Here is a 23,507-nt window from a genome sequence, read left to right on the forward strand (position 1 = left end):
CAAAATCTGTGGGTTTTCAAGTCCCTTGTATGAAATCTATTATACTTGCATACATCCCATGCATATGCTCCTATATTCTTTAAATCAACTCTAGATTACTTATAGGACAAAATACAACATAAATGCTATGCAAATGGTTGTTATACTTTACTGGTTAGAGAACAATGACAAGCAAAATATCTATACATGATTTTTTCCCAAATATTTCCCATCTGGGGCTGGTTGAATCATGGATGTGGAAACCATGGATACAGGAGACCAACAATACAGCAGTTCACAATAGCTGTCACCCAATAACATTTGCCAATTTCTCTCTCCTTTCCAGGGGATCTGGGACTTTGCTCTAGTGTCCTCCCCACATCGTGTAGCCGTGGGCATGAGGGGAGCAAGACTTGTCCCCTGCCCAAAGAGAAGCCTGGTTGCTTGACTCAGTCATGGGAGTCCCACTCACCTAGCCAGGGGTCAGCTGAAACACAGCACATAAATCAAGGCTGGCCATTGAGACGTGATTGGAAGTTCGCAGTGGAATTCTAGGAAAAAATATTTTGTTAGGGATAAAAACAGACATTCAGAATCAAAGCTACCTCCTTCCCCCAAAGTGTTGTCCTAACTGCAGATGATGCCTAGAACTTTGTTTGTCTCGCCAGAAATCCGAGCTGCTGTGCTGAGGATGCCAAAGATAAAAGACAGTGAATTTGACCCCTTGGTGACTGTGCCAAGCTGCTGAATATTTCAGAATTTCTTAAATAAGATAAAGAGTCTGTATTTTTTTTCCCGGACAAGTGCATTGGGTTTGCGATGACTTTGAACTCCCGCTTTCAAACTGTAGAGCAGTTGTTTTATAAAAAAAAATGATTATTTGGGGGCTGAGGATTTAGCTCAGTGGCATAAGCACCTGCCTTGCAAGCAGGCGGTCGTGAGTTTGATCCCCGGTACTGATAAAAAAAAAATGATTATTTGAGGACACATTTCAAGAAACAGAGGTCTGGAGCAGTTCTTCTGTTTTATAGACAGGAAGAGGTTAAATCGGTCATCAGAGGTCACATAACTAACGAGTGTAACAGTTTAGACTAGAGCCATGGTCCCCCGGCTCATAGAGAGACTGAAGCGGGATCCTGCCTCTCACATGCATGCAAATCCCTGAGAGCGCATTTAATACCCAATTCTTGCTCACTGCAAGTTAGAGCCAAAGAGCAACTGATAAATCCTTATTAAAGATCCTTTTAATAAAAATGAACTGAAAAAGAGGCTTACTTTGTCACATAACTAAAAATCAAAGAAAACAATCACTCCCAAAATGTCCTCATTCCCAGCATCAACTGTATCTCCCATCACTAGGTGACAGTGAGAGAAGAGATGTTGTCACCTATAGGCTAAGCTTCCAGAAGTAGGGAGGCTCTGTGTGGAAGAATGGGGACTGAATCGCTGGTCATTATGAGTCCTCTAATTTAACCCAACAACCTGATCTCCCATTGCTTCCCTCAGCTGTAGTCATGGTAATTTGCTACACTTATAATGGGATTTTGATCTAGATGAGATGCAGTTCCATTTTTACAATCTTTTATAATCTTGCCCCTTCTGAGGGAGAGGCTCTCTTCCTTCCTGTAATGCATTCAGAGGAAATTTGTCAAGATGATGGTTATTTATTCTGGACCTGCTGAAATGACCTTTCCTACTCTATGTCTTGTTTTTAAATAGAAGCAAACCAAAAGTAATGCAACAAAAACTTCTTATATTCTCCTGGAATGCCTCACAGCATATATATGACTATATATATATATATATATATATATATATATATATATAATATAAAACTATATATATATATATATATATATATAATCATATATATATATATGTGTGTGTCTTACCTAATTCCAGGGAGGTCTAACGTCTAACTTTGGAGGAAAACCTACATTGACTTTTGAAAAAAAAATAATTCTGCCAGCTCTTTACAGCTCCATGAAGCAACAGGTCACAGTTTTTAATTAATATAGGAAATTTTTAAATTTAATTTCAGACTTGAGAAACAAAGAAAAATGTGTCCTTACAGAAAAAAAATTGGAACCCTGTGACCTTAAATGTGGTGTGACCGAGTTAAGCAGCCTTGATAATCCAGATCAAATTCTCAGCTTCAAATATCCCCCTTGCAAGAGATCAGAATAAAACAAACAAACAAATAATATGCTATTTACACTATGTTTTGCTTTCCCTTGACTCTTTACTCCCAAATTGTGGTAGTTGGTTTTAGTCATAGAACAATTTCTTACAGTTTTTTGTTTATTAAATAAGGGTAGCAACATACACCATGAAGGATTAGTACCAGGATTAAATGAGATAAGGAAATACAGACCTAGTATTTTAAATATATAATGAGTACACAACAAATAGGAGGGGAGTTTTGTTTTGTTTTGCTTTTAGATTCACTGTTTCTCCTGGACTAGTCTGAGACAGTAGTCTCTAGGATACTGGGTGTATTTCCTGAGATCATCGTGATATGTGGATATGCCAAATTTTAACTCCAAAACTAGTGCATGAAGAACACTACTCTTACATACTTTCCAGGTTCAATGTCACAAGCATTTTTACAAACTTTATTATATCATTTCATAATAATCTGAATAGCACACTATTTCCTTTCACTGTTGATGTTATAAAATAAAAACATTGTATATAATGACAGTGACATCTCAGATAAGTAGGAAAAGATGCAGTTTTATTAACTGCATTAGCCATACATAAAAAGATAACGCTGAAACTTCTGTCCACGTAATAAATCAAAAGATGCAAGATTTAAAGGCATAAAATGAAATCATAGAACTACAAGAAAGCAAGTTAATACATTTCATATCCTGGCAGTGAGATAAACTCACCTAACAATGACTGAAAATTCATAGTAAGAAGAGAGAAATAACTGATAAAACTGACTACATAAACAGATGACTTTTCATAGCAAAAAATAATGATCAACTGAAAAATATTTACAACATAAATCATGAAATGCTAAGTCTCTAATATACAAAAAGTTTCTTAAAATCAAAACAAAAAAAACTGGGCATAACGGCATGTAAGTCCCAACATTCTAGAGCCTGAGGTAGTTGTGTCAAGCTAGGCTACATTATCAGACACTATCTCAAAACAAACAAAATATTGAGAATGGAAAATCAATATCACTCCACAGAAAAGGACAAGGAAAAAGTAAGGCTAATTGCTCTGAAAGAAATGAATAAATACTTGTAGGAAAACAAATAAAAAATTATAACTACAGTAAAATACTACTCTCTGATCATACAGCATGCTTTGCCAACAAACTTACCAGAAAAGCAGCCCCCTAGAGCCACAGATTTAGCTCAGTGGCACAAGAACTTGCCTGGCAAGCACAAGGTCATGAGTTCAATCCCTGGTACCAAATTTTAAAAAAAGAAGCACTCTCATGTTTTTGGTGCTGATAGGAATGTAAAACAGCAGGACCTCTGTGTAGAGGAATTTGTCAACATCTAGCAGACGTACATCAGCACTTATTTTTGATCCAGCAATTCCACTATTAAGAACTGATCCTAAAGGTAAAATATAATCCAACATATTCTCAGGACTGTCCATGCCAGCACCATCTACAATAACTTGAGTGTCTATCAATAGGAACCTGTCTGGTCACAGTGTGGAGCAATAGTCAGCTGTGAAAAGGAAGGCTAAAGAAATTCAGTTATGTGTCTGTAGAATGAGCTGTAGAATATATTTGATGAGTGAAATACTTAAGAGTATTTGAATACTTATTTGATGAGTGAGTACTTAAGAAAGTATACATTAAATTTCCTTTATCTTAAGAGATCGATGAGTTATAAATATATACCTATTGAGCTATACTTCGTTCGCTTGTGTTTTGGTACCGGGGATCGAACTCATGAGCTTGCACTTGCCAGGCAGGCACTTATGCCACTGAGCTAAATCCCCAGCCTTGAGCTCTATTTGTAAAATGGAATTGTAACTAAAGGCTAACAAAAAGGAACTGTGTGAAAAGGACGGGGATGGAAGGTGGAGCTCTCTAAGGGCAGCTGGCGCTAACGGCCCCGGAGGCCCCCTAAGATCATGTAAGGACTGCCACTGGCCACAGATGAGACAATCTGAGCATTACAGAGAGTAAAGACTGTAACACAGCAAATACATTAAAACTTTAGGGGTTCATAATAGTACAATTCATCAAGCACCTGCAACAGGTTAAACAAATCAAAACTTGTAGATTCACATCCTTTTAAAACATTGATTGTTTTTAGAGATTTCTCAGATGCCAACTCTTAGCAGAAATTTGAAACATCATTAAAGCAAGCGTGGAATAAAAAACAGCTCTGAGCACATAGTGTTCGGCATCCCCTGCTGCTACACTTCAGATAAGTGTACTGAGAGGCCCATGTGTGAGGGGTTCAACAACAAACCCCACGACACCACTGAGAGGTGGTGGAACCTTTAGGAGGTGCAGCCTAGCATGGGAAAATGAGGTCACTGGGGTGTGCGCCCTTGAAGGCAATGCTGAGCCCTGGCCTCTTTAGTTACTTCCCAGTTACCCCAGGTGAACAAGCCTCTTCCCCCACACATGCTAATCATTAGGTATGATGCTGACACAGGCCCAAGTGAACAGGGCCAACTAACCAGGAACTGAAAGGTCTAAAACTATAAGCCGAAATAAAACTTTCCTCCTTAAAAGTGACTTAGCTTGGACATTCGTCACCTTGACAGAAAATCATTGGGGAATGCAAGCCAACCCCAATGCAAGAAACACCACTCCACACTGACGAGGACGACTGCACTGGAAGAGACAGACAGTAACAGGTTTCAGGAAGAGTATGGAGTAATAGCAACCTTCAGATTGCTAAGGAAAATGTCAAATGGTTCAACCACTTTGGAAAGCAGCCCAACCGTTCTCCAAAGAGCTAACCAGACTTAGCTTATGCTCACCAGTTCTGCTCCTACGTGTACACACAAGAGCAATGAAAACACACATTTACAAAGATGTATACAGGGTTATTCATGGAAGCATTATTCATAATAACCCGAAGATGAAAAACCAGAAGTCCATCAGGTGACAAATGGCTAAGTGAAACACGTTATATACATCCAGCAAAAAGTTACTTGGTAGGAAAAAGGAAGGCAGTGTTGATTCATGCCACAACGTGGATGAACATTGAAAGCATCATGCTAGTGAGAGAAGACACGCATGCCTAACACATCTTATATGGCTCCATTTATACAGAATGCCCAGAACAGGCACAGCCAGAGAAACAAACATACCCTAGCGGTGCCAAGGGCTGAGGGAAGTCAGGAATGAGGGGTGATGGAAATAGGTTTCGGAGGAGAAAGGGGTCTGGAATTAGCAGTGACAGTTGCACACCTTTGTGAATGTACTAAAATCTGCTGAGTTGCACACTTTAGAAGGGTGAATTGTGTGACATCTGAGTAATACTCAATAAAGCCGTTTCTGTCTTCTTCAGTACTGGGAATGAAAGTCAGGGTCTCCTCTGAACCATATACAACGCTAGTCATTGTTCTCTGGGAGCTTGTAACACGTAAGATGACAGAAACATATAGATAATTTCAATTCAGTGTTTTACAAGCAAATATATAACACTAGGAGCTTGCACTTGGGTGCTTTGGAACCACAGACCAAGGGCCACCAGCCTAGCACAGAGCTTGTCATTCCCAGCATCACTGACACTTTTCGCCGTATCCTGTCATTGTGGGCGATCCTACACACCGCAGGATGCTAAGAAGCAGCCTTGGCCCTAGCACATTAGATGGTACCCCACAACGCTGTGACAGTGAGAAGCATCTCCAGAAACTGTCAGCTGACTCTAGAGTGCAAAACTGCCTCAGGTAGAGAACCACCCTAATGAAAGCTTCTTGGGGACAGTTCAGGGAGGCTGTCCCAAAATTCTTTCTGGAAGACATGACACTAAGCTAGGTCGACTCAACTAAGCACCTGAGGAGGAGGCAAAAGCAAAAGGGAGATGTGGATGGAGTCTGCTACCTGAGTCTGAGTAACAGCATAGAAGAGTGAACTAGAGTAGGCAGCTGAATTCACGGGTAGACTGCAGGGCGGGGAGGAGAAAAACCAGCTCAGTATTGCGAACCGATGTACTTTGATCGTTATTGACTTGTTTCTCTCATCTTTCTTTGTATTTTACCTATTTCAGGGTCAGGTTGACGGCTGAATTCTGAACAGGTAATATATGCAAAAGTACTGCTCAAGTCCTGTGAAGTACTATTCACGTGCATATTACCTATTGCCACAACATCAGCTGGGAACTTTCTAGATTTTGTTCGTTTGCACTGTATAATCTTCAAGAATTCTAAAGAACCGGCTATTATTGCCCTGCTTGTCTCTCAGCTTCACACTCTGATTAATCCGAGCTTGAACCATGACAGCAAATCTCGCTTCTCTGCCAGTTGGTTCCTTGTTGGGTCCGCCAGTAGGGGGCAATAGAGGGACATGACAAGTCTGGAGAAGAGAAAGGTATTAGTGGGCTTTCCATTCCCCTCAAGGTCAATTGGACAATATTTCTTCATCCCAAGCAGCTCAGTTTGTTTTGGTAACAGCAACTGATTCCAGTTTTCCTTGTAGTCCCAGAGCCAGCTTCATTAGACCTTGTTGAGAACATAGCACCTACAAGTGTGGGCGCTCAACCTACTCTAAGGCCTAGAACCCTGTTCTGGGAGTCCCCGAGCTGAGCAGCACAGTGTTCATAACTCCAGGTTCACTGGGGATCACCATATTAAGCAAAATAAGCCAGACTCAAAAAGGCAAGTATCTCAAGTTTCCCCTAATACGTGGAATACAAGAGGGGAAACAAAGATATCATGAAAATAGAAGGGAAGCTATAAATAAGAGGATGTGGGCTGGGAGCAGGGGCTAAAGGAAGGTTAATAGCCCCGGGGAATGGATACAATCAAAATATATATGAACATGCCAGGCTGGGGATTTAGCTCGGTGGCATAAGAGCCTGCCTGGCAAGCGCGAGGTCATGGATTTGATCCCTGGTACCGCTAAAAAAAAAAATGCCACAATGAAACCTAGTATTTTGTGCAATTAGGTTATACTAATAATAAATAAAAATAAGTCCAGGTTCATGCCTGTTTCTCTCCAGACACGCAAGTGGAAGCTGCTTCCTGCATTTACTTCGCCCGTGATAGCCATGTTCCCATCACCTTTTCAATGAATGTATATTCACATTTTCGTTAAAATAACTGGCTGTTTCTGTCTCCTGGTGGATGCTGACTGTGTCCATCATGTCAGATAACACTCAACAGTCACAGAGGGAAGAGTGACAGCACACTCAGAACATGCCTTGTTCTGCATACGACTAGTACTGACTGGATGGGCAGACTCCGGAATCATTTAGGGACCACTAACTTTTTGGGGGAAAAAATGTTTTTGAATGATACAGAAAGCACTTTGATGAATCTGAAGAAGTACGACTGGGGTCAGCAAATTCAAACAATTCTACAAGGATCCTACGGACTGACATGTTCTGGAAACTGCTTTACAGAATAAGTTCTTCTGCTTACGGTTTGTTTGCATATTTGCAGTCGCTAGAATGACAAATTGTTTGCTATGCTGGACAGAATAACACCAATGCTTTCAGCCATTTTGCTTTTATTTCTTCAAAGAACATCTAGATCCTACTGTGCACACAGAAGACAAGGTCCATGTTGTCAAAAAATTTTTCAATCTAAACTCTAGGAAAAATACAAATATAAAAGTGAAAGAACTGGCTGGAAAAGGCATTTTCCAACGTTTCCTTTCACTAATAAGGCACTTAGTATGAAAGCACCCTTGCCTCTTTGAAGGCAGTTATTCAAAAGTGCTTGTGGTTTTAATGCCATTTTCATGTGAATATAATTTCAACACTTCCTTTATTCTTCTTGAAACCTTTTTTGACAGTAAAAAATTCTACACATACATAAATGTACATCCAAGTGAATTATTATATCTAAATAAACACCATTAGGGATTAAGGTCGGAAACTACCATCTCAAAGGCACTCTTCCCGATAGCCCAAATCCTATCTGGCAGATCTAATCACAATCCTATTTTTATAGGAATTCCTATATGGCTCTTTTTTCGCCCCCATGATGTTCTCGACTAAATAAATGTGCATGTATAAACATAATACAGTTTAATGTGGCTTGTCTTTAATTTTTATACGCAAAAGCATCTTTCGGATTTGTTATTATTTCATACTCCATTTCTGAGATGTCGCCACGTTGTTTCACATAGCTGGGTTTCATTCCTCTTCACTGCTACGTAATTCACAAGTCTATTTAAAAAAAATACTACAAATTGATGAACGGTTTTCTCCAGTCTTGATGAATGGAAAAGTACTATCTCTGGGTTCATTATCACAGATGCCCAGGACACAGTCTCGGTACCACGTGAAGATTCTTTGTGCTCTTATCCTCCAAACTCATAGCACTTCAAACTTTCAACCTAATCTGTGCCTATCTGGTGGCATCCAGGCGGGTTTAACTTTAATGAATGAATTGCACTTTTCCTAGAAACGACAGCAGATGTCCCTGTCTCTCCCGCCCCAGGTCTCCTTCCCGGGTCTGTGAGCAGCCAGGACCCTGCCTGCCTTCCCTCCGCTCCCTGTTAACTGCTCCCCTTTCCCCCGGAGCTGCAGGCGTTCCCCGCGCACCCTGCAGGCTGCTTTCCGCCCCTTCCCCCTGGGCCCAGCCCGGCCCCTTCCCGGCCGCCGTCCGGGCTCCGCGTCGCCGCCGTCTCCAGGCAGCGCGGGCGTCCGCGTGGGGCCCCGAGCGGCCCGAGGGAGCCGGCGGCGACGACGGCGACGGCGGCGGGGCGCAGCGCGAGGACCCGGGTCGCGGCGGCGGCCGAGCGGCGCGGGGCAGGTGACTGGCGGCGGCTGGGCGGACGACGCGCCCGGGGAGCGGAGGGGAGAGCCGAGCCGGGCCGGGCCGGGCCGGACGGGGCGAGGGCGGCGGGAAACCGCCCGGGCGAGCGGGCTCGGGACGGGCGCGAGAGAGCGGCGGGATCGGGCGGAGCGACCCTGCTGACCCGCCGGCGCGGCGCGGCCCTCGGAGACAGGCCCAGGGCAAAGCCCGGCGACCCTCATGGCAGCGCCCGGCGTCCCAGCCCGCGACAGCTGCTTCCCGGCCACGCGCCGCGGGGAGCGCCCGCGGGCTCGCGGTCCGCCGGCTGCAGCGCATGCGTCCGTCCCGGCCTGCGTCTGCGCCGAGCGGGTTCCGAGGGGTCCCGGTGGAGCCGGCCTTTTGTCAGTCCCCCGTTGCCATTGGATATGACCTTGCCTTGATAGTTTATTTAGCAGGAGACTGATCATCCTGGCGGGATCAGAAACGTTAGTGGCACAGTGGTTTTTCCACTGCGTGGTCTTAGAGAACCACATTCATTCAATTTAAAATACCCATTGTCTGATTGATTCAAACTGTCAGCTTTTCCTTCTCTGGTCGCAGGCTTCTAGCTCTAAAATCAGGCCTCCACAGAAACTGCTGTTTTTGTGGAAATGATTATCTTTTCATATGCTCCCATAATATTTCATTATTTTGTTAACAACAAAATTTAAATTTCTATGGTCATTGTTTCCTTTAGGAAAATAAGAGAAATTAAATGAACTGAATTATTTTAAGAAAGAGCAGTTCTAAATAAATTAAACTACATTTTGTTTTCTTTTTTCTTTTTTCTCTTTTCTCATGCTGGGGATTGAACCTAGGGCCTCACGAATGCCTGACCACTGAACAACATTGCCTGCTCCACACAGATTATCTTAATCTTGTTCTTCAAGATCTCCAACACAATGTCCTTAACTTTTATAGCAAAACCAGGGTTTATACAAATTTATAGCTTAAATACTAGTATTTGCTGGACTTACTGCTTTTCAAAAATCCACTAAAGAACTAGTCAGTCTGCTTATCAGTATTAAAATAGTGCAGCAGAATGTAATGTGTACTTTTAAAATTAGAGACTTTCTATTCTATAACAAACCAGTCTGTAAAAGTAGGCAATGATATGTTAGTCTACCAACAGGAGGACTTTGGAGTTAAATAGGAAATCATTTCATGTGTATTTCAAGATGAATGTTACCTTTGTCTGCTGTTTGCTAAGGTGCTTTCCTCTAAGGAGTTGGCAGTTGTTTTTGCAAACCTTAGCAACAAGTTCAACACAAGCAAGCCTAAGAATAGGAATAAGGTTATGTTACTTAATTAAAATTAGAATTTGTCGAAAGGATATGAGCAAGGCAATAAAACAAACTTCATAGTAATCTCTAATGGTAAAAGTCTCTGTTATATGGCTTGCAAAAAGAAAATAAAATTGGCATAAAGGCAATGAGGTAGAAGATAAACCAAAACAGAAATGCTGGCTAGAGATGAAAGGAAGTACAATTGAAAACATTACCTGCTTTCAATCCTATATGAACTCAAAGCACCCTTTCCAGAAACCGCCTCATGGGTTACTGTAGCAGTCCTTTGAGACGCTGAAGATTCACTTGGAGTCTTATTCTTGGGCAAGTAGGACTCCAGTTAACTCCTAGCTGTGTTTCAGTCTCCCACCCACCTGTCCTTCCCCAGAACAGCGTCCCTTCCAGGTAGGTAATTATCCAACCTCTGCTTTGAGTTGCTCAGTGGCAGGATCTTTTGTTAGACAATTTTGTTAATAACATGTTGTTGCAGCTTTTGTTACTTAATAATGAGTTGAGGTCAGTGGCTATATAATGTCCACCTGAATTATAAATTCTTCTCTAGTGTCACTCTGGGTATCAAAAAGTCTCTTCCAAAGGATGTGGCCGATCAAATAGATCTGCAAACAAAACGACTTTTCCGTTTACAGTTCCTACTGTGGAAACCATACTCTTCTCTACTTTCTTTACTTTCTAAAACTAAGACAGACAGATAATTAATTGATTGATAGATGCTTTTGAAATAAAACGTTAAAGTACTGTCCATAATTAACTGTTTGACTTTGTCCCAGGTCGTATTTAACAAGCCCTTGGAAGCTGGAAATAAGAATCTGATTTCAAGCAGCCATTTGATTTCCTCAAGAAAATTGCATTTGATGAGTTGGGTTGTTGATGAGCTCTAAATCAGATGTATTTCTGTGGAATAAAAGATGATCATTTTTGCAGCAGACTTTGCTCGTACTCACAAACGAATGCATACAAAAGCCTTCAAATAATAAGGTTCTGTCACTCATTGACATTTTTGATAAACATTACCATTAAGCAGATTTCAAGAGTCATAGAATAATCTAAATATAATTTTTTTAGGTAATGCTTTTGTGAGCCACAACTTAAAATATCAACTGACTATTTCCATCAACAAAAGTGCCCCCTGTTAATTTTTGAATTGCTCAAAATGAGCAATAGTCAACTAATTCCCAAGCTCTCCGTTCATTCTCCTGTCCATCGTACCAACTTAAGTGTTCAGTCCTCTGATCCACCTTTTAAGGAAAACTTAAATCTGATTTCAAAAGACTCCTTGGAGTCAGATTCAGAAAGCCTCGCTCATGAGAATAAGTCCCAGTCCGAACTTGACCAAATCCAGGACAAAGATATGGAGCCAGACAGCTTAGAGGAAGAAAGCCCTGCACAGGAGAACCTGAGTGAAACAGAAGACGAAGCAGAGGAAACAGCAGCTCAGATGGCCCAGGAGGAAGACCCCTCTGCTCAGGACGGTAGTGAGAATCCCAGGTAAGAAACTGGCTTGTGTAAGGTAGATACAATTAAATAATCAATGGCGCCATTCCAAGTAACAGTTAAGGTCAGGCTTCCTTCTGAGTGCCGTGTAATAATGCATGAGGCAGTTCCCCCAAGAGGGAACAACAGACTAACTCTTTGCTTTTTGTCACTTGTATTTCTTTTTTAATTGAAAAATGCAATAGACACTAATAATGGCATTTGCATTTCTTGTATTCCTGATTTCCTGTATGTATTCCAAGGGTCTTCACTGCTATCTCCTCACCTTGGAGAAACCCTAGAAAGCTAGAAAAGTACACAACTTGGAGTCTTGTGGTCTCAGTTCTATACTGCTGTTTAGTGTAGAACTTGGAATAAATCACTTAGTTTGTGGGTCACTTTTTCTCCTTTGTTAAATGACCTGCTTATCTCATAGGATTGCTGTGAATGTCAGTAAAATATAACTAATTGGGGATAGCTACTGCCTGGCCCCTTCCTTTGGTGGTCTTCCTCCCAGGACCTGTATAAACCTATACAGATGCAATCTAATAATAAGTATTTATGGAACTTAACCTTATGCTGTGAACTACCAAAAAGTGAGGAAATATAAAATCATGTGGCATTATCACTGCATTTCAGTGAGGTACTATATGACATGGGAGAGTCCAGAAGAAGTTAAAGCCATGAAGATAATTTTTAATGTGGGGAAAACATGCACAGCATATGAAGCAGACTGCTTGGGTTCAAATGCTGATTCTGCTGCTTACCAGCTGTATGACTTTGGCTCATTTTATCAATAAAATGATATTGTAATAATGTTGTCTTACAGATATGTGTGTGTGTGTGTGTATATATATATATATATATATATATATATATATATATATATATAATTAGGAGTCAAATGTATGAAGGAATGGAAAGGCCTAGAATTTAAGCAAGGTTTTGAAGACAAGGAGATTTGGATAACAGCAGAATTAGAGGGACGTGTTTATGGTGTATCTAGGAGGCCAGCTAGACTGCAGAGGCTTTGTTCTAAGTGTAGGGAAAATTGAGTAGGGACCTGATCAAAGGGGCTTTCAGTATGGAAGACAGATTCATAGGCTATTGAATGTCATCACACTATGCCACGTAACCCAGAAGACCTGTCCTAGAGACACAGTCACAGCCAGGATTCTTGCGGGAGCCAGCACTGAAGTCCAGTCCTGAGTCTTACTCTCCCTTTCTTCTTCTTTTTCTCCCTTTCAGTGGGAATGCAAAGTTAAATGAAAATGTGCACACCTTAGAGAATCTCAAGGTACAGCAGAAATGTAAGCATTGATCCTGAGGTGCTGAGGCCAGAGGAGGGGTGCACATGGCTTCAACAGGATGGACACCCTTCGTAGGAATGGATAAGGCCAGCCAGGAAGAGAAAATACAGTTTTTGAGGGAGAGCAATGAAAGGAAGCAGTGTTTACCGAAGTTATTCTGCAAGTGGGAGCATTTTCAGCTCAAAGAGTGAGCCAGTCAGCCAGGAGATCTCTAGATGGTAATGGCTGGGGCTGTGTAATATCTATCATTTCTGAAGGCCTGTTTGTAGTATCCAAGGTTTTCACTGTAATCCTGTAGGACGGTGCTGCTTCCCCCATTTTTCCCATACAAAAACTCAGGTTAGCTGAGTAACTTGTCACAGGCCGTCTGCGGGCACTTGTTGTTAATGCCAGCCGTGTGTGTGTGTGTGTGTGTGTGTGTGTGTGTGTAGGGCACTTGTTATTAATGCCAGCCGTGTGTGTGTGTGTGTGTGTGTGTGTGTGTGTGTGGTGCTGGAGATGGAACACAGGGTCTTATGCATGCTAGGCAAGCCGATCACCACAGAGCTACATCCTCAGCTCAACTGTTTTAATTATGAAAGAAGTCTCCAGAATAATACAAGGTGAGAGGTAACCTTGGTATCTATAGTTGTTTTGGTTTGTGTGTTGCTGTGTTTTGTGCGTGTACGTATATGGGTGTGTGTGTGTGTGTGTGTGTGGTACTGAGGACTGAACCCAAAGCCTTCACACTGAGCTAGTCCCCAACCCCTTTCTATTCTATTCTATTTGAAGCAGGGTCTCGCTAAATTGCTAAGCACACAGGCTTGGCTGGAACTTGCAGTCCTCCCGCCCTAGCCTCCCAGGGTGCTAGGGTTACAGATGCGTGCTACATGCCTTGCTGTTTCAAATTTTTAAAGTCGTAAAATACTGCAGATATAGTTTCCTTGTACCCTTTCTCAAACCCATTCACCTGTTTTCTTCCTCAGCGTCAACCAAAAATACAGTACACTTATGTGGGTCTGCGTCTTTTTTCTCAATCTTTTATTTCTTTTTTTTACTATTAATCTATAATTAGTACAGATAGATTCCTGTTTTGTTCAGTCAACATTATGTTTTTGCTATTTTACCGTTATATTTTCTAATTTTCCAACGTGAAGTCAGGGCAATCACTCTTGACGTTTGTGTAAGGTCTATTATGTGAACATATGGTGCCCTGAATATTTAGATTGTTTCCTGTTCTGCTTAGTTCACACAGCCAATCCTCTGTGCACATGCTTGTATGTGTCTTTGGGTTCATGTGCAAGAGTATATTCAGGGTTTATGTTTCTAGAAACGGAATTGCTGGTGCAGAGAATAGTGAACATCAACTAACCCACAGGGCATTTGAGTTTAACGTGCTCACAATTTTATTGTTTTAACTTTTGCCAATCTGGAAGGTTGTAAAATCCTATCTTTTTACAGAATTAATCACTTTTCCTTAATGACTTGTGAATGTGTTTTTAGCCAAAGGAGATCTGGATAATTTCACAAAATATCATGAGTGTGGAAGGTTTTTCTGTATTTTTAATTGAAGGTTTACCTGCTGCCACATAGTATTGCAGTATCTACAGATGCTGTGATATAATTTTCCAGTCACTCCTAGGTAGACATTGGGATGTTCCAAATTGTTGGTATTTTAAACAGTGCTTTAATTGAAGTATGTATAAAACAATTTGAGGAGTTTTTAGAAATGCTAATAGCAAAGCCATTGCTATGCTAAAGGCTTTATGATATAATGTCATTTAATTCTTCTGACAGTCCCATCGTGGACACTGTAATGGTCCCACCTTGAAGGCTGCAGATGAGGCTTCTAGAGGTTGTATTATTACCCTTCCTTGCAACTAGTGAGCACGGGACCAGAAAGCTCAGGCAGCCTCACTCCGTGCTCTCAACCATGTTTTGCCCTGGCTGTAACTAAGAGATTCATAGTTTCCTAAGTCATAAGTGAGTCCTTTTGTCTGCATTTTAAGGTGAAGATAACAAGGCAGGAATCCAATAAGTGATCTCATTTCCTCAATGTTTGAGTTTTTCTTCCTTTTGTTCAATTCCGAGAGATCTGATTTGATCCTGTTCTTTACCACAGAGCAATTTACTAGTTAATGTAATTCAAGTAATAATACTTATAAAAATCAAAATTATAGATTGATTTTTGTTCCTCTGAGTCAGGGATCCTTAATTAATGGTATTTTACTTGCCTTTTAATTGTTGAAAAATAGACTATAAACCATAGGGCAGGGTTAGAAGAGAGTATTATGAACCTAGTGGTTGTTAGTGTGTGGTACTTTACGCATAGAAGGGCAAGTTCCATATTACAAAAGTGGGGATTTGGCCAAATTGTGCCTAAAAATGTTATTCAGGTGTGGTTTAGTTATTGGGCCCTTTCTCTGCTTCTTGTAAGTTTTATAAACTTCTCCCAGGTGTATTATTGCTCAGATCTGAGAAGTGATAAGCCATCATATGGACAAGTAAATTGATCTCAGACTCTCAGTGCAGACTTCAGTAGGCTTTCATGTCTGCAAAGCAGATGGCATTCTGGGAATTGTAGTTCAAAAGCTTTGTTGAAGCATTGCCTAAAATCAAGGTAAATCTTTCTTCTTGCTTTTATAAGCAATAATTTTAAAAGCTGCCTGACAAGTCACTTAGCTTGACTCTTGTGTTTTGATGTTGCTAGAACTGCCTCAAAGCAATTACTTCCATGTGTCTCACCAAAGTCAAGCCATAGTTTGGTGTATATAGATTAGAGAAAACCTTTTATTTTGCAGAAATTGGAGCAGTATTGACTGTAGTGAATGAGTCAAGAGTGGAGAGCAGATTTTTATGTGACAGTGCTTAAACCCCACTCCCAAACAAGCCTCATGACTCTCATCTCTTATGAAGAAAGGGATCAATGTAATGCCTAGAGCATTAGAAATAACCTCTTCAGTCCTGGAGCCTCTGAAGAATTTTTTTTTAGCTTTTTTTTTTTAATTGAGAAAGCAGCAATTTAGTGTCCTGTATATCTGTTAGTAAGGTCTTATAGGAATTCTTATATCAGTACCATTCTTTGCTTTAGCAGCCTATCACATTTATCCTTTCAAAAGCCTCTTAGATATGCTTTATTTACTTTTTTACTCACTTTTTTAAACAGTTGTAGGAATTGGACCCAGGGCTTTATACATGTGGCATGTTACAGCCTCAGGCTCAAGGCATTGTATCCCCATTTTTTGGATAAGGCTCTAAGATTTGTGTTAATGTAAGGAATTGCTAAGAGGTAGAGCCACACATTGAACTGAGCCCTTTCCTTACTCCAAAGTTTGATCCCCTAATTATGACTATCCAACAAGATAATCAAATGCTAATCTGATAAATGATTATTCCATTTACTATCTAGTAAAAATTAAAACAATTCCAGAATGGACTAACCTGAGGCCAAGTGACTATGTGTGTAAAATTACAATGTTTAATAAAATAATAAAACATTTAGAGAATTTAAAGAATTGATTGTATTTTATCCCGGGATATGTCAGAGTGGCCTTTATTCCCCAGCATCTCCTCTGAGAAGCAGACATGCTTCCCTTTATTTAATGAGCTTTGTGGACATCTCTGTCTCTCATCACCTGGGGACAACACTGACCACAGAAAGGCTGTAACCTATCTGAGAAACCACCTTGTGGTAGCAATTCATGGGAGATAGTGGTGTACAATGAGGAATTATTTGAAAAATGGAACATTCAGCATTGTCAGAAAGTACAAAGAGACTTGGAAATAACAATCTGCATGTTTAGTGTGGCATATACCTTCTTTTCCCAAATCCTTTAAAGTGTGTTATTTCTGATTAATAATAATGAATCAAGCTGGGTGTAGTAGTGTACTCCTGTAATCCCAGCACTCAGGAGGCTGAGGCAGAAAAATCATTTGCAAGTTCCAGACCAGCTTGCGCTACAAAGTGAGCCCCACGCCAGTCTAAACTGCATAGCGAGACCATCTCCAAAAAAACAAAAGAATCAATAAAAAGTAACGATTTCTAGGGCCTCCTGAGCAGTGCTGGGTAACCGAAACACATGCTGGTAGGAAAAGGAAGGCGGAGTGAAGACCAAAACTCAGGATTTTTATCTTTCCCCGATTTTCTCAGACTATTTTGGGGGCACTTTGAAGATGCTTAAGTTCAGGCTAGACCGCTGTCCTTCACGGGTGTTGCAGAGATTTTTTTGGCACTGGTTGGGAGAGTCTGGCAACATTCATGTTGTTGATTTCTATTGTATTTTATTAGGTAGATTTTTCAATTTAAAGCCATTGATTGGCCAACCTCTTCAAATACTTTGTGCAATCCACCATGTTCCAGCAGTTTTCACACCGTGTTTGGGGAATACCACTGGTGTTTTAGCCGTTTACTGCAAATCAGTAGAAATAGTCACACCAGAGAAGTTATTTTTTGTTGTGTTAGTGCCTTCTGTTTAGTGTTCATCCATTTACTCACAAACTGTGTCTCAGTTAAACCCTGATGCGGTCCTCAGAGCAGGCATGGTGCCATCTTAACAGCTGAGCAGCCATGGAGGGAGGTAGGAGTGTGCATAGGCATGAATTGTGTCCATTAAACACAGAGTCCCCGCCAGAAGTGCACGAGCCATGGTGACTCCCGGGGTTTGTGGCCCCCAGGGATGGCCACTAGATCCTCTTCTCCTTCCTATCAAATCTGGGATGCTTTGTGCTGTTAAGATAAGCAAATAGTTTGAAACCTCACGAAGTGTAATTTATATTTATGTCACCTACCGTCCAGTAAATTTATCAGAGGATCACAAAGATTGTAAACAAGTTACTAAAAAGACAGTTTAACGTATGACCTTTAGGTCTTCATTTGGTCCTACTCCCTGACAGGTTTCAGAATATAGGAAACTTTGGTGTAATTGTTGAGTGTGTTGAATTTATTCGTTATATAATGAGATTATTTATTATATCTCATTATTATATAATGAGATTATTTCTCAGCACTTTGCATTTCAGAGTTTTGCATGACAGGTCCAATCCAATTAATAAAATAACAGGTTTCTAGAACACCAAAGGCCCTGAGCAGTCCGCCTGTTCTCCAGTTGTGCAAGGGAGGAAGCCAAGATCTAGAGACAAAGGAGACTTGCTGAAGTTTTCTCAGCTGGTCAGTGGCAAAATCTGGACAACACAGGTACCCACATTGCTTCTTCCATGATGTCATAGTAAATACCAATGTTGTTAGTCTGACTTTAAAATACAAGAATTTCTGTCTAAAGGAAGTACAAGCACCTAGAAATTTTCTAAATCAAGGTTTTTGCTGCTTAGCCATTGCTTTTAAAAAATGAAAGAGATCTAAGCCTCCCCTGGAAAACGTATGACATTATCATTGCAACTGTCACTGAATAAGGATTCTGTATCAAAATACTGTGTCCTATCGCCTTTCCGTTTTGAAGATACAGGATGAGTTCATTAATCTTAATGGAAGAACAAGATTTTATGTAACATATCCTCTTTAGGTAATCTATTTTCATTTGCTTTACAGGTTGCCCTTGAGTCATAATTGGTACTAATAAGAATTTAGAGCAAATTTTTATTTATTTTGCAACCACAAATCTGTTCTTTAAAAAAAGATTTTTGTTAGAGTTATTCAAATTATATAATTACTGAAAACCAAATTTACTAAATAACAGTTGCTTTAGAATATTTCCATAGACCATCTTTGGCTTTCCATTCGTAAACCATCTTTTTTTTTTTTTTTTTTTTTGTTAAAGGTGTATACTCTTTTATTAAAGTAAGTACCTTTGAAAAAAAAGTAGAGCAAAATAAGTACATTTGTTAAATGGTTAACTGAAGTATTCTGAGTTGCAAATAACCTCCATGAAGCATTTCAGTATGTTTATGAAACTGTTTTATGTGTATTTCACATTTGCAAAACTAGGCCTGGGAATGTAGCTTTATATAGTGCTTGCCCAGTATGTAAAAGCCCTGGGTTGGATCTCTGGCACCACAACAAGACAAAAAACTTACATACAGTGCGAATTACATTCCAGAAGCGAATTTTTAATCTTTTGGATTTATTTCATTCTGCTTACTTAAAAGCCATAAATAGGGTTAAGATGAGCACAGCATTCAGAAATCCTTGGAAACAACTGTGAGTTTTATAGTTCCTTAAAGAAGCATTAAAAACTTTACACTTAAACAAAAATTAAATTTGTGCTCATATGCATAAAAGATTTAATGGCATATAAATTGGGAATAATTGTTCTGTTTAAAAGGATTAAATTAAACCTAAATCAATAATTACATGTGCAATTTCAATTTAACTGCCTACTTAAAATAAAGTGGCAAATAAATAACAGCTAAATGATTAATAGCAATGCTTTTATTCACCTCCTCAACAGGCAAAATGGCCAGTTATTGAATATTTTAGGGTGAGTGCAAAGGATGTTAATTGTACTAGAAACACGCTCTAATTTTAGTAATTTCTTGATTGAATACAAAGCTGAATATGAGACTCTTCATTAAGTGGAAATTTGATTTTACTTTGTTTGAAGTTATCACTGTGAGTACTCAGATATAGTCCATTAAAGCCAGCAACTATCCTGGCGTGTGGATGTGAGACTGCCCCACCCCCTTCCCTTCGGCATCCGTTTCTAACCCAGCCCTCTGAAGAGGAGACCTGGCATCTGTTGTCTGAACAGGAACAAAAGAGTTGTGTACTCATTGTCTGTGTAACCTTTCTATCAAATCAGGAGGAAAAGAGGTGCATGTTTTGTGTGCGGATGATTACGGATGAAAGGGTACTTCACACTCATTTTATCCCAGCGTGTTGACCTGGACCACAAAAGACAATTGAGCTTCTCAGTACACAAGCTCGGTACAATGGGGTTCTTTAGTATCATGTTCTGTTTCAACCATTAGATTTGTTTCCGTGAAGCATTACAGCTTTCTACACTCATGATTTTGCAAAGCACAACCTCCCATTTGTTTTGACATGTTTTTCACCTAGAAAGGGAGAAGGAGGTGATTTAAGTTATTTGTTGCAGGTGTAAATGGTGCAGCATAATTAATACTTGCACACAGGCGACATTTTCAGACTACCCTTGTATAGACATTTTTAGAGTTTTTCTTCAAACAGTTGGTTCAGAATGTTTTTCACAGTCAAGCAATTCATCTCCACACATTGTGCATTTTCTAGGTTCTTTGTAAAATGTAAGTGTTCTGTGGCATGTGATACTGCTTATAAAGCCTGGTTTCAAGAAAGGAAATCTGCTGTGAGAAGCTATGGCTTTTTTAGATCTAAAATAGTTAAATTCTCTCACTTTTACCTTCCTCATTATCTTTCAGTGGTTGTTAAAATATTGCATTGTGTGAAAACAGACATTTCTTGATCCCATTTCCTAAATTATGATTCACACATTCTCTGTAGTGCCTAAGTCGTAACTAAAGACTAGTTCTTAGAGATGTCAAATCTGTCAGGCCACCTGGGTATGACTTAGAGCATCACAAGGCACCTCCATGCCCTGGAAATAACTTAAGCCCTGGGGAGCAATGACTCCCTCGAGTCCATCAGCGGGAAGCACAGTACATCACAACAGTGTTATGTCATGGTGACTGAGCATAACACACAGCAGGTACAGGTGACAGAGCTCATTGACACATACTTGCATGGCTCTTTTTTTCTTTTAATCAGTACCAGGGATCGAACTCAAGCTGCACACTTGCAAGGCAAGTGCTTATGCTGCTGAACTAAATCCCCAGCCTGCATTGCTAGCTCTTAACAAGTCCGTACTCTCAGTTTGGCATTCAATGACTTGCCCACGTTTACACAGTAACTGGTAGCACCAGGTATTGCATGCAAGCTTCTTAATTGTAGGGCCCTTGGCCTTAAACATTTTGCTCAGGACCACAACCCTTTATGTCATAATTCAGAAAAACAGGGCACCATAGATGTTACATATGACTAAAGAAAGTCTGTAGCCATGAGTATAGATGTTGTGCCATTATTGGTTAATACTGGTTAAACTCAATGGTCAGAGTGCCCGAGCTTTCTTGGTATAACTGAAGAGACAGAAACCAGGGCGTCCTGTTTCTCCAGTCATTGAACACTACTTTTTATGTAGCTTTCCATCCCTATGACAAAATAATCGAAATAAACAACTTGTAAGGAAGAAAGATACGTTTTGGTTCACAGTTTCAGGGTGTCCATTCATAGTCACTTGGCCCCTTGCTTTGGGCCTGTGGCAGCGTAGTATATCATGGTGGGAGCTCATGATAGAAAAAGAACACTCCCTTGTAGCAGCTGGGAAACAAGAAGAAAAAGGGGCCAGGGTTCCAGTATTCCCTTCAGATGTATGCCCCAGCTCATTAATGCTTTCCACTACCTCCCAAAGGTTCACGTAGCTCCCAGTAGTGTTTCAGGCTGAGAATCAAGCCTTTAATACATAGGCTCTTGGGAGACATTTCATATCCAAACTCTTGCCCCTACTTACTTAAAAGACAATGGGCCATACTGAATTTTTGATTCTTTTCTGAGTGTATTATAGGATCATAGAAGAATGAAATTGGAACGGATTTTGAGATATCATCTAGCAATTGAATCTGAAAATAAGTCAATATATTTTCTGTGGTGAATGAAGTTATATCCTGTGTATTCTTCCTTCCATTCAGTTTTGCAATGCTGTTGGTTGAAGTCAGGACCTACTGCATGCCAAGCAAGTGCTCTACCATTGAGCTATAGCTCCAGCCCTGTCCTACTATTTTAGATATCTGTAACGTCTTGTATTTCTTTTACACATCTATCTCACTAGCTAATCATGACAGTGCATGAAGAAAGCCTGGCCTTCTCACAGGAGGCTTAGATCCATCAGTGTGATTGTCGCGTTCACCGTTGTATCTTCTATTTCTAGTATTCTGCCTATACAAAAGGAGGTACCCACTGCCTATCTGTTGACTGACTGAATGGGTCTCTAACTCACCTAAGGCAGGTGCTTTGACACGCTTTCTGCATGACCTCCTGTGGGAACAGCTGTGTGGCACAGTGAAACCTGTCGGGCCAGCTTCCAGAGCAGACTGCCAGGAGCCCGTATCCTGGCTCTTCCACTGGCAGCTCAGTGACATTGGAAAACTTTCCTAACCTGTCTGAACCTTTTTGTTAGATGGAGATAGTAATAGAACAGTATTCCCTCAAAGTTGTTCTAAGAAAAAAAGAGAAGATTCACTGCAAGCCTTCCTTAGATCAGCATACAGTGATTCATGCTGTCCTTCCATGTTACACCCCAGCAGAGTGGCAGAACAGTGCATCCTAGGGTTGGCACCGTAGAAAGTAGCCAGCCCAGCTCTAAGTTGTATAAATAAAGGGTTGCCTGTTCTAAACCCTCCCCCAAAGACTTTGTAGGGTGTGTAGATAAACCCTTCCAGAAACTCACCCCTCTGTCCAAAAATGTTTACTGAGTCTTCCCTTACTAATTAAACACGTGGGTTAATTTTTTTAGTATGACTCTTTCAGAGAGCTTACAGAGTCATTCAAGATCTGATCACTGTTCCAGGCACAATGGTAGACACCTGTAATCCCAGGTCTCTTAGAGACCAAGACAGGAGGACTGCAAGTTCAGGCCAAGCCTGGGCAATTTAGTGACTTGGTGAGACCCTGTATCTCAAAATACAAACTAATAATGTAAAGAAAGGCAAGCAGTGGGAATGTAGCTCAGTGTCAAGACCTTGGTTTGATGCCCCCATGCAAAAAAAAAAAAAATCTGACCTCTGCTCAGCTTTGATCTCTGTTCCTCAGCCTTCCCCCTTCTCAACCCTCAATTTTATCCCTAAAGAATTTGCTCTTGCAGAGTACCACATTCTGCCTCCCTCCCATTCCATCCCATTCCTCCCTTCCATTCCATTCCATTCCATTCCATTCCATTCCATGCTGTTACCTTGGCCTGGCATGCACTTCTTTAACCTAAGGCTCAGCAATGCCGTTGTTTCCTGTGGAACGCTCCCCCCAGCTTTGCTCCAGGAATAATGTCCCTCCTGAGACCAGATGCCCTTCGTCAGAGCAGGCACCACCACAAACTGTACCTTGCTTGTTTCCCCGTCTGAACCCCCGGCAGGCTGTGGGCCCAACACTGCCATTCACCGCTGTATTCCCCGGGCTCAGTAAGTTCCCGGTAACTTGTCACAGCAGCGAGGGAGCCAGCAAATGAAGAATAAAGTTCAGGTTTTCCTTTCAGTAGACTGTGGATATGAGCAAACACATTTCTTCATTAATTTACTTTAAGATAGTAATTGGGTTTTCTTTTCCACCTGAACAATCACAACCGAACCTATGTCTCACCCTGCATAAGATAAACCCAAAAATCATTCCCTAATTTGGTCTACTGTCAAAAACTCCAGCATATGTAGATTTTAACTTATTACTATGGTTTAAAAATAAAAACATCTGATGCTTTTTGGTTGATTATTTTTAGAGATGCATTTATTCATTTTATTCATTTTAGAAGGGCTTATTTACCCTGTATGACTA

General features: G+C 40.7%; 1 protein-coding gene across 4 annotated transcripts in view; it reads left to right on the plus strand.

Annotated features, from left to right (window-relative positions):
* The first annotated feature begins 8,801 nt into the window (after positions 1-8,801).
* Positions 8,802-23,507, plus strand: part of Jhy (junctional cadherin complex regulator) — a 60,630-nt gene continuing 45,924 nt past the window's right edge. For all 4 annotated transcript variants that reach the window (XR_010049700.1, XM_063255953.1, XM_063255955.1 and 1 more), the window contains exons 1-2: positions 8,802-8,898; positions 10,994-11,711. Coding sequence is in view for 3 of the 4 variants with exons in the window: in XM_063255953.1 (XP_063112023.1) it covers positions 11,377-11,711 (335 nt within the window). In the remaining variant the exon portion in view is untranslated. The remainder of the gene's footprint in view (positions 8,899-10,993; positions 11,712-23,507) is intronic.

This window comes from Cavia porcellus, unplaced genomic scaffold (assembly GCF_034190915.1).
Source record: "Cavia porcellus strain 051 isolate PalLab524CR breed Dunkin Hartley unplaced genomic scaffold, mCavPor4.1 scaffold_9, whole genome shotgun sequence".
Lineage (NCBI taxonomy): Eukaryota > Metazoa > Chordata > Mammalia > Rodentia > Caviidae > Cavia > Cavia porcellus.